The following is a 16,782-nucleotide window of genomic DNA, read 5'->3' on the forward strand; positions in this document are numbered from 1 at the left end:
TGAACTTGTACAAGGCACTTGAAGTTCAAGTGCCAGGTACATTGTAATTAGCATATAATGCTGAAATTGTGGATCTTAAGTAATATCATAAGAGAACATATATATACATATTTGGTAAACTCCCTAATATGCCTAATACACCAGCACAGCATGGTCCATTAGTTCCAGGTCAGTGGGTTGTAGGCAGGGGGCATCCATGTTCTCTCTGTAGCTGCATAAGTTTGCATGCGCAGAAAAAAAGATTAATACAAGATGTTGTCAAGAGAAAAGTGATAAGACTAAGCGATGAAAGCAACACTTGCTATTATATTAAAAATAGATTTCGAAGTCTAATTCCAAAATGCAAAGAAAATTGCATTATGGCTTAATGAAAACATTCATGCCACAGAAGCAACATACAGACAGGATTTTAATTATTGCATTACTGCCTTCTGGATTGTAATATTCACTAAAATTAACTATCAGTGTTGTTTATATATAAATATATCATTGTTGTTTTTGAATAAATATATAGCCTAGGCATTAAAGAGCATTTACATGCTGTACCAGGCATTCAGCAGCCTGCTGTCTCAGAGCCAGGAACTGATTTTTTATTTTATTTATTAACATCATTATTTTTGAGATTTTTTTTATTTAGAGGTTATTCAGGTGCCTCAATTTATTAACACAGTACTAATTTTAGACTATGGTTCTTTATCTGGTGTAAGATCTTGCATACAAAATCACTCAACTAACAATCTACTCAGTATCTAGAACATCTATTTTTTTGTATTTAAGCAAGTATATATATATATATATATATATATATATATATGTGTATATACATATATATAATGCAAAATGTTCTGAAACAATGGTTAACAGACCTGGGAGAGAAAATAGAAAAGAGTCTATGTCTTATTATTATGGTATTTACCAGCGGATTCATTTCATGATTTCCATATGTGATTGTAGAAAGAGTTAGGTGGAGAATTTAAATTAACTTTCCTTACCCTTTTCTCAATCTCTTTATATAAAACTGAAGCCCATATCAAAATTACTATGTGTTTAGATGTTACATAAATTTGTAAAATATAGATTTTAATGAAATAGAGCATATATGACTTTGCTGAGATATTTCTTCTGAAATACACAAAATAGTGTACCTTCTGGTATTTTAGCTGTTGGTTCTGGAGTGGTTGTAATGGCTTCTGGAGGTGGCAACTTTACAGTAAATGACCAAGAAGCAGCACCAGAAGGTTTAGAATTGATGCCATTCTTTGTGGTTTCTCCGTAATTTCTTTGGCCAGATTTCTTTTCCACTATGAACTTTCGTACATTTTTAGTTAGTATTCCAGCATGGATTGCAGCCAGGCACACTGAAGATTCCTAAGTAGGGGAAATATAATTCATTGAAAAATAATCTGAACTAATTTACTTTAATGTCAAGCTAAATATGATTTTTTTTTTCATGGCTCTTAGAACACTGAATTATATTTTTCTATTTTTTGCTTTCAAACTTACAGGCATGTAGACATCAGTTCCGTACACAGTCCCTTGATTAGTCTCACAGTTTGCTGGGCAAGTCACCCTGAAACGAGTGATAATATTTATTGCAGAGGTTTTTTTTAGGACTGGTGCTCATGGCAATGGTGTAATTATCTCAAACAAACAACTTAAATTAAGAAGAGATACTTACTTTGTAACAAGATTCTCTAAGACTTCTGCAGGTGAGGAACACTGTAATGTAACTTTGGAGGAAATGTAAAGACTATTATTAAGTTGTCTTTCAAAGTATGACAATCAGATTATACAACATGGTGATGTTTAATTCAGGTCATTAAACAATTGGAAAAAGAAGCGATTATATGAACAACATAATTGAATAATAAAAAGGAAAAATGTATGACTGCACATGATAATGTTTGAGTATTTTTGAAAAGGACTCTGGCTTAGTTGTACAAGTGATAATAAACCAATGTGTATTCATGTCTTTTAAAACAAGAGAACTTAATGACTAAAGGTGTGAATTATTAAGATCATTATTTTTGAAGATTGTTTTATTTAGATGTTGGTCAGTGGCCTCTATTTATTAACTCGGGACTCATTTTTCACTCTGATTCTTTATGTGGTGTAGAAACATGTACACAAAATCCAACAATTAACAATGTTCTCAGCATATAGAAAATGTCTGTATTTGCATTTTTAGCAAATTTATATAAAATTTATTTATATACATTTATTATATATATAAATGCTAAACAGAATGTTCTCAAACAGAAAACTCAAAAAAAAGGCTAACATGAAAGACAGAACTGGGAGAGAAGACAGAAAGAAGAGTCTATCTCTTGATGTTATTTCAGTATTTACACGCGGATTAATTTAATCTTTTCCAGATCTGATCACGGGAAGAGTTAGGCAGAGAACTTAAGTGCAATTAACTTTATTTCTTCTCAATCTCTTTGTATAAAGTTAAAGCCTATATCTAAATTACTGTGTCTAAACATTACATGAATTTAGAATTCAGCCCTATGTAAAATATATTCTGTTGAAATAGAACACATGAGAATTTGTTAAGATACGTCTATATAAAAAGATACAAAATATTGTACCTTCTGGTATTTTAGCTGTTGGTTCTGGAGTTGTTGTAATGGGTTCTGCAGGTGGTAACCTTACAGTAAATGACCAAGAAGCAGCACCAGAAGGTTTAGAATTGATGCCATTATTTGTGGTTTCTCCATAATTTCTTTGGCCGGATTTCTTTTCCACAATGAACTTCCGTACATTTTTAGTTAGTATTCCAGCATGGATTGCAGCCAGGCACACTGAAGATTCCTTATTGGACGAAACATAATTTATTGAAAAAATAATCTAAACTAATTTGATTGAATGTCAAGTTAAATATGATTTTTTTTTCATGATTCTAATAACATCTTAGAAATTAACTTTTTGAAATTCAAACTTACAGGCATGTAGACATCAGCTCCGTACACAGTCCCTTGATTACTCTCACAATCCGATGGGCATGTCACCCTAAAATGAGTGATAATATTTATTGCAAAGGTTTTTCTAGGACTGGGGTTCATGACAATAATGTAATTTCCTCAAACAGATGACTCAGATTAAGGGGAGATACTTACTCTGTAACAAGATTCTCTAAGATTTCTGCAGATGAGGAACACTGTAATGTAACTTTGAGGGAAATGTAAAGAAGATTAGAAGGGCGTCTTTCAAAATGTGAAAAATCATACAGTACAACAATGAATACTTTAGGTTATTAAATAATTGTGAAAAGAAGAGATTATAACTTTAAAAAAGTATATTATATAAAAAAAATGGACATAAAAAAAATCAAATAAATAAATTAAAGTACAATGTCTGGGTGTTTTGGAAGGTGACTAAGGGGAAGGTTAATAATCAAGTCAATGAATCTCTTTTTGATAAAATACAACATATTTGAGTTTGTTCAGAAACATCAGCATAAAACATACAAAAGATTGTACCTTCTGGTAGTTTATTGGTTTCTGTTGATTCTGCAGACGGTATCCTAATACCAAATGACCAAGAAGCATCGTCAAAAACTCTTGATGTTATGCCATTCCTTCTAGATCCCCTATAATTGTTTAGTCCCGATTTCTTTTCAAGTAAGAACTTCCGTGTATTTTTAGTTAGTAAACCTGCATGCTTTGCGGCCAGGCACACAGAAGATTCCTGATTGGATGAAACACAATTAATTGAAAACATTTTCTCAAAATTGCTTACATTTTTAAGTTAAATATGGTTCTTTGCAGCCTTTAGAAATTGGAAATTTTTACTTTTCAACTTACGGGCATGTAGTCATCAGTTCCCCACACAGTTCCTTGTTCATCCTGGCAATCTTCTGGACATGTGACTCTAAAAGAAATCACACAATTTATTGCAGATTTTGTTGTGGGATAGATGCTCAAGGTAATAATGCATTCACCTTAAACAAGTGATTTTGATTAGGTAGAGATACTTACTCTGTATCTTGATCCTTAAATTGTTTTGCAGGGGTAGAGCATTCTAATGTTACTGTGGGAAAACAAAAGTATATTAGAAAGGCACCTTCCAACATCTGATAGTACAGGTATTATAGGTGGCGCTTAAAGGAAATATAAGGTGCAGCTAGATTACCAAAGTACCACATATACTTAAAAAACAAAATATAGTGTAGAGATAAAAGGTAAAAGCGCACAAAAAATACCAGAAGGATGTTACCTGTAATATATACAATTATGGTAACCAATAGTAGATATTCCTGGTATATACTCGTAAAGGATGTACTTGATGGTATGTATTACCTATACAAAGATACAACCAAACAACAAAAATATAGTGTAATCTGTATAAGATATAATAAAAGTGGATATTGAAAAGCTGAAACCACTCACAATTTATTGAGCCAATTGGAAGTTGGCTCAAAACTTATACAGCATGCATGTCTCATCCGTGGACATAGATGACATTTTCCTTTGGATGGACTCCCAATTTCAGGAACCCGGGGTTGAAATGAGGTAAAATTCCATCTATGTCCATGGATAAGACATGCATGCTGTATAAGTTTTGAGCCAACTTCCAATCGGCTCAACAAATTGTGAGTGGTTTCAGCTCTTCAATAGCCACTTTTATTATATCTTATACAGATTACACTATGTTTTTGTTGTTTGGTTGTATCTTTGTATAGGTAATACATACCATCAAGTACATCCTTTACGAGTATATACCAGGAATATCTACTATTGGTTGCCATAATTGTATATATTACAGGTAACACATCCTTCTGGTATTTTGTGTGTGCTTTTACCTTTTATCTCTACACTACCTTCCAACATTTGACACAATTATTATATCAGCTAATCTGTTGTTAAACACGAGAACTAGAACAAGGACTTTGTGTTTAAAATAGTCTTGTTATTTTTAAGATAATTTTATATTAAAGGTAGACCCTACATGAAGTTAAAAGGAAGCCTTAAGTAGGGTATTTTTTTAACAAACTAGAAAATGTATAAATATAAAGTAAAAATCCTTATCGAGTCCAGATCTGTCGATTTGGATTTTCACTTTATTTTGTTTTTATTTGTAACCTAATAAATTTAAAAGCTATGCCAAACCAAGTCCTTGAAGCCTTCAGGAACCTACATTGGGGAAGTTCTATCCCCAGAAAGTGGCACCTTGCTGATTACCCTCAGAGTCAGGAATTTAAGTCTGTTAAAAAGGTGAGCACAATACTTACCATAGGTGTACTACCTGCATTCTGTATAGTACCACACATTAGGTCGCTTTTCTCTCTCTTTTTTGTATTAACCCCTGAACCTCTATTTTGTATAGCGCTCCACTTATTGGTAAACATTGTATACCATACATTTCCTGTAGAGCTAAAATGTATTGTGGAAAAAGGGTGTTCCACTGTGTGTAGAGCTGCTTTTTATTCTTATTGTATCACTCATTACCTCCTAGTAGCGGTAAATTCTGTTTTTATTTTTAGAAAGAATTTGTGCTTGAACAAATACTTCAGTGTAAAGAAACTCTTACAAATTATTACACCTTTTGGTGTGAATTAGATGTATGAAAAATGTTACGAAGTTCACAGAAACAATAAAAGAATAGTAAAAACTGCTAAATGTTATATTGAATGTTAGTGTTTCTGTAGAACATTTACGTGTTTTTGTCCTAATGTGTTGTGCACAACATGACTAAATATTTTATTATTTTTAAATATTTTATGATTGTTCTTAAAATAACTTTTTTTTTATCCTAAATGGATGTCTTGAAATATATACATATCTTTGCATTGACACTATATTTGTACAAAAATTAGTTTAAGCTGGTTCATCTGAATCAGAATATTTTTAATCCACTCCCAAACAAATCGTCTCATCTGGGATTTACCTGTGGGGTCTTACTGAATTGATCCGTCTGGGATTTACAGGTGGAGTCGTATCAAAAGAATCAATCCATCTTTGATTTACCTCTGGAGTCTTATTTAATGAATAAGACTTGTTATACAAATCCTGAATGTGGCGGGTGGGGCTTGACTGCCAAGCTGGATGGATGCAGATCCCATCAGCTCCTCAGCATTGTATTGATAAAAGCTTCTAACCTACTCTCCGGCACCCAACTCAGGCAACAGCTGATGCTGGTTCCAGTGGTGAGCCCCTTAGCACTGGTACCTTCAACTACCAGCTCTTGTCCTACCTGCAGATCGTGATGGCCGGCAGGCAAATCTTGCGGCCTGGTGTTTGTGCGGAAGATGCGGTCGATCTCCTGCACTTTATCCGACTGGGCCCAGCTAACCTGCATTAAAGGTCCCGTGCTCCCCACGCCTGTGGGCTGGTGGGGGTTATCCCGGTCCCCGCTAGAGCCTACCTACCGAAATCGATTCCAATACAAAGCTCACGCAACGCCACACTCGTAGTCTCCCCAAGATTGCAGACTCACCTAAATCCCTCACAAGCACAACTCCATGCCCTGAAGAGGCTCTCCAGAACCTCGTGGAGTGATCTCTACAGTGGCTAGACGCACTCATTGCACAATTCTGGGTAAAACAAGAGCAGCGTGCAACAGCAGCCCCACAGCAGCCTTAAAAGGGAGTTCAGTGGAAAGTACGTCAGGAGGTCAGTGGATCTCTTTCGGGCAGAGCCCTTACTACAGCTACTACTTACACTTATACTAGCCCACCCGGGCCAAAGGCCACCAAGGGCATGACCCCACAGCATCGTCCGCACCGATGGAGGGCTGTCCGTTGCAGGCGACGCAAGATCACCACGGCCTTTTGTATCTCCCAAAAGGAGAAGGACTGGGACTGTCCGCAGCTCAAAGTGGCAGCCTCCACAAGGGCCTGGGGCTCACATAGACCCCCTCGTGCTGTCTGAGCACTTCCCAAGCACCGGAGTACACTAAATGATTTCTGGCTGTCTCCCACAGTTCCATAATCACTATTGAGAGTTACCCTATTAGTTGAAGACACCGTCTCACTCATGTCGAGTTTATTTGACCAGTTTATTTTAATTTCATGCATTCTTGATTTTCTCTTACATTGTGAAACAAAGGGCCTCTTTAGAGGGATGCAGTGGGACACCCTAGCTGAGTCTACATATATGCCTCGTTGTTTGGCGCTACTAAGCAAGTCTAATGGATGTACTTACAAGTCTAGATAGCCTTAGATAATAATTTACATTCAATGTTTTTTTATGAGTCTAGCCTAGTGCGTAGCTTGGTTATAATACTGTATCTATGCTTTAGACGTGCACCACTCTTGATTTCCAAACAAAAAACAATTGTGCAGTTTTGCCTATATGCCTACACTGTTAAGCTTAATGTTAACACTTGTCTTGCTTTTGCTGTTGTGGCATAGCGAAAATGCCTGTTACGCTCATGCACGTCAAAATATCATAAACTCTGATTTCTGAGATGGATGATATGTTAAAGGGACTCTCCAAGTAACATTTTAATCTAGGCTCCTCACACAGATTTCCATGTAAGGAGTTTCCATTTTCTTGTATTTTGATTCTTATGACCAATCCACTGTTTATGGCATTAACATTCTCATGGCTTTGTATGAGAGATCTGCTACTATGTCTGTAAATAACTCAATTCCTGAAAATAAATTAATTGAGCTATTAAGCAACTAGAAGCCATACCATTACTTCTATTGTTTTATTTAAATTTTTTTGCAGTGGTATTAATTATGTCTTTCCTTAAATAAAACATTTGCTGAGTGCTAAATTACTCATCCTATGAAGTCCTGCTGGGATTTTTAGACTCTTAAAGGGAGGACATGGTACCTAAATAGTCAGGAGAACACTGCAGCATTAGTAATAAATGTATGGATTCCTAACACTATAGTGTTCCTTTAGAAAAATGGTGGCTAAAGCAGTAACCCATATGCTTATAACTTTCAGGGAAGGGAATTTTTTTCTGTTTACCTCTAAATCCACCACTGCTACTAGTCTGTTCCTAAATTAATTTTGTTACAATATAATCCAATTTACATACTATGGATTAGCCTTTAGATGCTAAACCAGTTTGGACTATGACTACCGCTAAAGTCTCAGGTCTTTAAGGAGCTATTTCTTGTAGTGGCTGGCAATGTGATCATAGAGGGAAGGGTAGGATGACACTTCTCTTCTTTTACTTTTAGCTCATTTTCTGTAGCTGAGCTTCCATCTCAATCCAGTCCCTTCAAAAATATAACACAGTATCTACAATGTTTTAAAGTATTCCAGCTAAAGGTAGTGTGTATTAAGAGATTCTGGAGAGTTACCTGGAGATACTGCAGTAGATACAGGGAACATAAATGAACCATGCCAAATCCCATGTGTAGAGGATTTTACTCCATTCTTTGTGGATCCTTCATAGTTCTCCCGTCCCAGTAGCTTCAGGAAACGAACTCTTCCTCCCTTTTCATTGGCCAGTTTTCCATCATGAATAGCAGACAGACAAACGGAAGAATCCTAAGGCAAACAGTACATTACATTTTTCAATTAATTCCATTTATTTAAAATTATGTAAATGAATATATACATATATATATGTGGTTATCATCTTACGTCTGTATAGATTTGATTTCCCCAAACAAAGCCATTGTTCTCATCTAGACAATTTTCAGGACATTCCACTCTAAAAATGAAGTAAGAACGGATTTAGATTTCTGTACCACACATTTATTTAGCGTAAACTTAATTTCCTTCCTGTTATTTCGAATAATACTTACTCTGCACTTTCGGCTTCTATCTCGTCTGCACCCGTTGAACACAAAACTTTTACTGCAGTGATAGAATAAGATATTATATTTTAATTGGCAATTAAACTATTTTCTGCAGCAAACTTGAATGTCATAATGAACAAATTAAATTAAAAGAAGCAATAGATGAAAAGACTAAGAGAAATGGAGCATTGTAAATAACTGTCTCAATGTACAATGTATAGCAGCCATTTGAAATTGTCCCTGAGTTGTTAGTCTCACTGTTCTAAGCAAGGCACTGTCCTGGACTAGAGTCTGACAACAGACTGCCAAGGCTGTCCAAGATGTCCAATCCCTGTGGCACAATGTCACAGAGATCTGATGCCAACCACCGTTAGAAATGCTTGGTGGTAGTGGGAACACCGGTACACGTAGTGATCGCACAAGCACGAGATATGCAGTAAATGTGTTTGCAGAGTCCGTCTGCCCTTTTAATGCAATATATTTTCTGCTAAGGAATTTCAAGTAATATAAATATGCTTTTGCACTGAAACCAAATAAGCGCCAAGAACAAGAGAAGTTTAAAACAGATAAAGTGTGTAATCGTCAGTCTTCTGCAAGCAATTTTGTGAAACGAAAAATTCTACCTGTTAGCTAAATTAATAAAACACCAAAATGAAAAATCTAAGCTATGCACTTTTTGGATATTGATGGTTAAACATAGAAAAATAAAACTTTTTGCCTCCCACTAGAATGCCAAGGAAGCAGGATTTTAACCCATAACTGATATGTTTATTAAAAAAAATATCACCAAATGTCTTAACACATTAGTGTTGCTGCTGCAACAAGATTCATTCAACACTATATTCACCTGGTGGGAGGCTGGAAATTGGTTCTGTAGGTTCTTCGGATATTGGTACTGTCCCAGTTGATTCTGGAGATTTATCAGGTGATGGTGGTACTGATTTGGGGAACATAAATGATTCAGACCAGGTTCCATGTTTGAAAGACTTCACTCCGTTCTTGGTGGATTCCTCGTAGTTCTCAAGGCCAGGAATCTTCAGTATTTCTATTGTTCCTCCTTGATTAGTCAGTACTCCATCATGAATTGCTGCTCGGCAAATGGAAGAATCCTAAGGGAAGTGGTACGTTAAATTTTAATAACATATGAAGCCAAAAACATCTGTGGAAACACATTTAAAAATAGGTATTAAAATAAGATCTTACTCCTGTAAAGATGTGAGTTCCCCAAACAATATCGTTCATATCCTGACATCCCTCAGGACACACTAGTCTAAAAATAAAGTGAGAACTGATTTAGATTTCTGTTCCACACACATTTCAACGTAAACTTAATTTCCGTCCTGCAATTTCGAACAAGACTTACTCTGCACTTTTATCTTCTATCTCATCTGCACCCGTTGAACACGAAATCTCAACTGCAGTGAAAGAATAAGATATCACATATTCTTTAGTAAATAAAACAACCCAATATGGCATTATGAATAACAATATATTACAATATGAATATTATCTCAGAGAGAAAGCTTGTATTATGCTTTAACTTGTCTACCTACAGCATTACCTAGAGCAGCAAAGTATTCTTACATGGTTATTTTCTAATGGGAAAACTGTCAGGAATTCAAAGTGAATTAAAAGTGATTTTAAAATCTAAGGCCAAAGTAGACAAACAGCTAATTCTCCAAGTCCTGTTTGGCTACTTTAACCCCTTAAGGACACATGACATGTCTGACACGCCATGATTCCCATGATTCCCTTTTATTCCAGAAGTTTGGTCCTTAAGGGGTTAAATTTAAAATTTAGTTGCAAAGAATAATGCACAAAATAATTTAACATGGAAGATTAGTGCAATTAAACACATATGAGCATTGTCTTTGTCCAGTTAGCCAACAATCAATCCTTTCTTTTTCTTTGTTGCTCCTGTGAAGTTAAGTATGGTATTGCGTTACATACATTTTCTTATTTGTGCATATTTTCAGTATAGATCACATGTAGTTTTACGCCAGGATGTGTATTGTTTAGGTGTACACAGTACTATTTCTAATAACTTTATTTTATATAAGTTATTTAAATGGTTATTCCAACTATCATTACTATTAAAGCTTGCTTTAGTGGCTATAATGTCAGGAGTACCCTGGTGTTCCCATGTATTGGAGCAAACCAATTTGCCATGGCTTGCCCTTTTAGTTGGGTCCCATTGGGTGCCGACACACCTAATGCTGGTCAACGTGCATCTGTTTTCTATATATTATCAGTTCTTTATTGACTGACAGCATCAGCTTTTGTTCCAGGTTGTTTGAAGGCACTTCCACAGATTGAGTTACACCTCCAGCAGCAGCATAAAGTATTTGTATGGTAGGCAATATTCGTATAAATAAAACAAGATACACAATAACTACAGACAATGTTTAATTATTTTTCAATGGGCTTGTTCGTGGTGTTTATTCAAAGCCCAAGGGGCATGCAACCATAACTTTGTAACCATAACCATATAACATAGGGTTCACCAACTTTCAAAACTTTTAACTTTATTAACCACCAAATAGCCAGTCAGTCATAACTAACCAGACAGCATTTTACTTAAAACTTTTCAACTTTATTAACCACCATATTGCCAGTCAGTCATAACTAACCTGACCGCCTATTATATAAAACCATTTACCACCATATCCTTCCTCAGAACTTGACCCTAAGGATGACTTTATCCCCAATGCTTCATAACACCAAGACAATGCAATTCAATAAAAGTAAAGGGATGGGGGTGGGGTCCCTCCGCACCGTTCCTGCTTCAGTCCACTCTGACAGGATTAAACTTGTGCTGCTTCTTTTTATACTGTTCCAGTTTCCCGCTCTTTTTCTGCTTGCAACTTTCAACCAATCCCATGCCAGCCCCAGCAACAGCTGTGTCATCAATTCTGCCCAGATACCTGTCTAACTGACCATCTACCACCAGATGTAAAATGCTCACATTCAAATCCCAGACAAAACAGATTAACTCCTTCATTGCCACCATACATACATACCACAGTGCTTAGTGCCTGTGGCTTCTTTTTCAGGAAAAGCAGTGTTTCTTACAGATTCCAAGCACCATGACCACTGCAATACACTGATGTGGTTTGGACTAACTCTTAAACATGCATTATGGTAGACTATTTTGTTTTCCATTATCCTAATTTTAGGATTATTTTGGTAATATCTAATTTATTTTCCTATTTTATAATGTATATCTATGCTTTGTAAAAGTGATTTGTTTGTTTACCTTTATTTGTGGATAATACTTATATATATTTTTTTTATCTCCTTTACTGTCATAATGACATTTGTTCCCTTGTTAATGCTGCCTTCTTACGCTGTTACATAATGGTTCAATTTTAACGTGATTCCAGCCATATACATCATACATGCCTCTTAGCTCCTATGTATATGTTGCACTGTAGTTAAGAGGCTGGGGGCATTTGCTATATTATTATTTTAACCCCTTAGGGACACATGACATGTCTGACATGTCATGATTCCCTTTTATTCCAGAAGTTTGGTCCTTAAGGGGTTAAAATAGGATTGGGCCCTTATGTGTAGCTTTTGCCTTACTACAGATGTACTTGTATGCTATTAAATATTCCTGATTTTTGTATTTCGCCTGACCTGCAAAAATAATGATAATAAAAAATCCTCTGACTCAATTTTACAGGCTATTACAGAACCATATTCATATGGATGAATTATACCAATGAGACAATGACTGATCTGTTTCTCACAATCCAAAATAGAGGCTAAAATGGAGAGATGCAATATACAATAAATCCCTTTTGAGCAGCGAATTAATTGGAAGCAGAATTAAGCATTTTCCCAAAAGAGTGGGGAGGGACACAAAGGCATAAAAACCTAAATGAGAGGCCAGTCAAACTAATCAGACTTACGCAAGACTTCTGTAGCAAGGGATCGAAAAGTAAAATCCAATGAACTGTTGCATTTAAAACACAGTTATTAATATGTTGCTGATTTAGGGCAAACCATACCATCGCAAAGGACAGAAGAGAATTGTAAGAGAATCCATAGAAGAAATGCAACATAGCAAACTTCACACGTTATAAGACAGATTTCCCTTGTGATGTGTGATAGGGGGTGACATATTCAGTGTTCACTGTCAATGGGTGGTATACTAGATCTTCACCCTTTCCACTAGGATTCCAATGGGCATGAACAAGAAATGAGATGCAGGTTATTTTTTTTTAATAGGAGGTTAGCAATTGGATATCCTTTTATATTTGGGGCTATAGTTTTATTTTTGCCACTGCAGAGCTTATTGATATATATTCTTTTTACTGGGTTTCTCGGATGGAGTTGACTTATATTGACTTAAACATGTTTACATATTTACGTTTAGCTATTTATTGTTCATATTTTTCTGCATGGTTTGATGGCTGATTGCTGAATGGGTTTTAATAAGCCAGATTCGTTCAGCACCTCAGCAAGAGATAATTCTGCAGATCAACATTTTGTCTTTTATAAATATGCTCATGATTCTGATGATGTAGAAGGTAATAAGTTAGATAAGTTTGACTCTGAGAAGAAAACAATTTACATTTATGAAACCGCTTAGTTTGTCATCATAGACAAAAGGACTGATCAATCTTGTCGGTTGTATCTCCTGTCCAATCAAGAGGTGAAAAAATGGGACCCTGCTCGTATTATCTAAAGCCCTGGGATAGAGCACTGCTTTTTTTCCCACAATGAAGGATAGTCACTCCTGCTCTTCTCAGGATGGAAGGGGTTAGTGAGTCATCAGTTACTTTTTTTTCTACATAAAATGACTTCTCCTCCCATTGTTTCAATGATACAATATAGCACAAAGAAAACATTATAATCAAGTTATCACACTTGTTTTTTTAGTTTTTTTTTTTTATTCAGATATAATAATCACATTTTCCCAACTTAGAATTGGCATTGCAAAATAAATGCCTAATATTGCTTAGCCATCAGGATAGGCAATATTGTAGTAGTTTTCCAATGCAGAAGATTAATACCCATTTTTTTCCTGTTTCATTGGCTTGCCTGAAATTTTCCAGATTTTTTTTTTTTTTTTAGTGAACGAAATTCTGTCAAGTTGAACTACAACATGGCTGAAACTCTGCTTATTTTATTTTATTTTTTATTGTTGAACGAGGTGGTTTGATCAAAAAGCATTTTTTCGCCATGCACATGTCTACTGTCAGGAAAATGTATTCCTTTGCCTCAAATGTTAAAACAGCTGTTGAGGAAACTACAATGAATCAATAATCCCTCTAAAGAATATAAACGTAATGGGAGTATCAATAACATGAAGGCTTTGTCCATATTTTGCCTCCAACTGAAGTTCCATGGAAGAGAGAAGATTTCCTGAATGAAAATTTTAAGTTTTCACTTTTGAAAAATACTCAAAATAACAAAATATTCTCCTCAAAGTTTTGTTACTTGTGCATTTCTGCATAGGTATTAGAAAAAAAAACAATTGATTAATAAATTCACTTAGTAGGAGACTGGGTATTGGCACTGTAGGCTTACCTGGTACTGTTCCGGGTGATTCTGGAGATTTACCAGGTGATAGGGGCTTTGACTTGGGGAACATAAATGATCTAGACCAGGTTCCATGTTTAAAGGTTTTCACTCCATTTTTTGTGGATTCCTCATAGTTCTCAAGGCCAGGAACCTTTAATATTTCTACTCTTCCTCCTTCATCATTCAGTACTCCAGCATGAATAGCAGCTCTGCACACGGAAGAATCCTAAGGCAAATTGTAGATTTATGGTTAAAATAGATTAAAGGAAAAGGCAAGGCATCTTCACAGTTTACTGCTCCTCATACGTTTACAGTTAAAATAGATTATAGGCCACTTCCGGGCTGTGCTAGAGAGCTGTACATAAGGGCTGAAATCTTCATGTTCCGACAGGCTACCCAAGTTACAGTGTGGGCATACAGGCGTAGTGCAAGTGTAAATATTTGAATGGTATGTGGGTACTCTAATGTGGTATGAGAGAGTTATCGCCAGATGTATGTGGAGCCAATGAGTGAGTGATTGAGCATCCTAAGTAAAGGAAATAGCCACCTAATGGATGTACTGAAAGCGTCAGGGTGATGGTGGGTACCAAAAGAGAGGTGATTGGGTCTGAGACATGGGTAGTCCCCTATAATTGAGTTCTAGACTGTTTAGCTATTATACCATATGTTGTTTATTTTTTTTTATTTTTTTTTATGTAAAACTGGAATATATGAATCTGTTATTTTCAAAATGTGATGGTACCTAAACATACCGGAATATTCCACATTATTAATAAACAATTAAAAAAAATGAAAGGAAAACAATGTGGGTAACACATTTAGCTTAGGAATATGTACTGAGATGCACACTTACTTCTGTATAAATGTCATCTCCCCAAACAATGTCGTTTTCCTTCAGACATTCTGCAGCACATAACACTCTAAAAAGGAAGTAAGAGTTGGTTTAGTTTTCTGTTTCATGCACATTTTAGTGTAAACTTCATTTTCTCAATGTTTACAGTGAAGTAAAACTTACATTGCCCTTTCTTCGTCTATTTCATCTGCACCCAGTGAACATGGAGCCTCAACTGCGGCGATAGAACACAATATCACATATTGATTGGTAATTCAAATTTCACCAACCACTAACCTCAGTTAAATAATTAGGATAGTAAAAGAAGAAATAGATGACGAGGCTTACAAACAGGACAATGTGAAATTATCAACGATTACATAAATATCAACACATATTATGTTTGGGAAGTAATTAATCTAGAAATGTATTTTCTTGGAATTGTATTAGAACAGATGAAACAACAGGGGTTAATAAAGTTTCAAAACTAAGTGCAAAAATAGGTGAAATTTAGATATTTTAACTGCATGCAAGCTCTACCTGTCATTGAATTTATAGAACATGTCAATACAATATGTAAAACTATACATTTTTATTTTGGATATTGATAGCAGAAACAAATATGCTGATTGCAAAATTGGGAATTTTTACCTATTAATAAACTACTAACGATACTAAAGATACATTACTAATGATACCAAAAACAATGTTTTTTGTTTTTTGTTTTACAGTAACAGCATTACTGTTTTTTTTTTTGTGCATAGTCTTTAAAGGAGAAAAAAACACATATTATTTATAAATAAATTCACCTTGTGGAAGGCTCGAAGTGGGTTCTGTAAGTTTTCCTGTGACTGTTTCAGGTGATTCTGAAGATTTACCAGATGATGGAGGCTTTGACTTGGGGAACATAAAGGATCCAGACCAGGATCCGTGTTTAAAGGTTTTCACACCATTTTTTGTGGATTCCTCATAGTTCTCAAGGCCAGGAACCTTTAGTATTTCTACTCTTCCTCCTTCATCATTCAGTACTCCTGCATGAATAGCAGCTCTGCACACTGAAGAATCCTAAGGCAAATTATAGATTTATGGTTAAAATAGATTAAAGGAAAAGGCCAGGCATCTTCACAGTTTCTACTGTAATTATTCCACCAAGTATTCCACCATGAATAGCTGCTCTGCAAATGGAAGAATTCTAAGGGAAATCATATGTTTACAGTTAAAATAGATGATAGGCCCCTTCCGGGCTGTGCTAGAGAGCTGTACATAATGGGCTCAAATCTTCATGTTCCGACAGGCTACCCAAGTTACGGTGTGGGCATACAGGCGTAGTGCAAGTGTAAATATATGAATGGTCAGTGTATGTGGGTACTCCAATGTGGTATGAGAGAGTTATCGTCAGATGTATGTGGAGCCAATGAGTGAGTGATTTAGCATCCTAAGTAAAGGAAATAGCCACCTAATGGATGTATTGATAGCGTCAGGGTGATGGTGGGTGCCAAAAGAGAGGTGATTGGGTCTGAGACATGGGGAGTCCCCTATAACTGAGTTCTAGACTGTTTAGCTGTTATACCATAAGTTGTTTTTTTGTTTGTTTCTTTTTTATGTAAAACTGGAATATGTGAATCTGTTTATTTTCAAAATGTGATGGTACCTAACCATACCGGAATATTACACATTATTAATAAACAATTTTAAAAAATGAAAGGAAAAC

General features: G+C 35.5%; 1 protein-coding gene across 1 annotated transcript in view; it reads right to left on the minus strand.

The window, feature by feature from the left end:
• Positions 1-16,782, minus strand: part of LOC134569139 (uncharacterized) — a 161,566-nt gene that overhangs the window by 41,958 nt on the left and 102,826 nt on the right. Inside the window, exons 72-90 of the mRNA XM_063428046.1 lie at positions 15,881-16,136; positions 15,255-15,306; positions 15,093-15,159; positions 14,246-14,465; positions 10,071-10,122; positions 9,911-9,977; positions 9,555-9,816; positions 8,714-8,765; positions 8,550-8,619; positions 8,264-8,453; positions 3,981-4,032; positions 3,807-3,873; positions 3,483-3,690; positions 3,120-3,171; positions 2,946-3,012; positions 2,592-2,814; positions 1,679-1,730; positions 1,504-1,570; positions 1,146-1,368 (exon numbers count right to left, since the gene is read on the minus strand). Coding sequence (XP_063284116.1) covers positions 1,146-1,368; positions 1,504-1,570; positions 1,679-1,730; positions 2,592-2,814; positions 2,946-3,012; positions 3,120-3,171; positions 3,483-3,690; positions 3,807-3,873; positions 3,981-4,032; positions 8,264-8,453; positions 8,550-8,619; positions 8,714-8,765; positions 9,555-9,816; positions 9,911-9,977; positions 10,071-10,122; positions 14,246-14,465; positions 15,093-15,159; positions 15,255-15,306; positions 15,881-16,136 — 2,299 coding nt within the window. The remainder of the gene's footprint in view (positions 1-1,145; positions 1,369-1,503; positions 1,571-1,678; positions 1,731-2,591; positions 2,815-2,945; positions 3,013-3,119; positions 3,172-3,482; positions 3,691-3,806; positions 3,874-3,980; positions 4,033-8,263; positions 8,454-8,549; positions 8,620-8,713; positions 8,766-9,554; positions 9,817-9,910; positions 9,978-10,070; positions 10,123-14,245; positions 14,466-15,092; positions 15,160-15,254; positions 15,307-15,880; positions 16,137-16,782) is intronic.

Source organism: Pelobates fuscus, chromosome 7 (assembly GCF_036172605.1).
Source record: "Pelobates fuscus isolate aPelFus1 chromosome 7, aPelFus1.pri, whole genome shotgun sequence".
In the NCBI taxonomy this organism is placed as follows: Eukaryota; Metazoa; Chordata; class Amphibia; order Anura; family Pelobatidae; genus Pelobates; species Pelobates fuscus.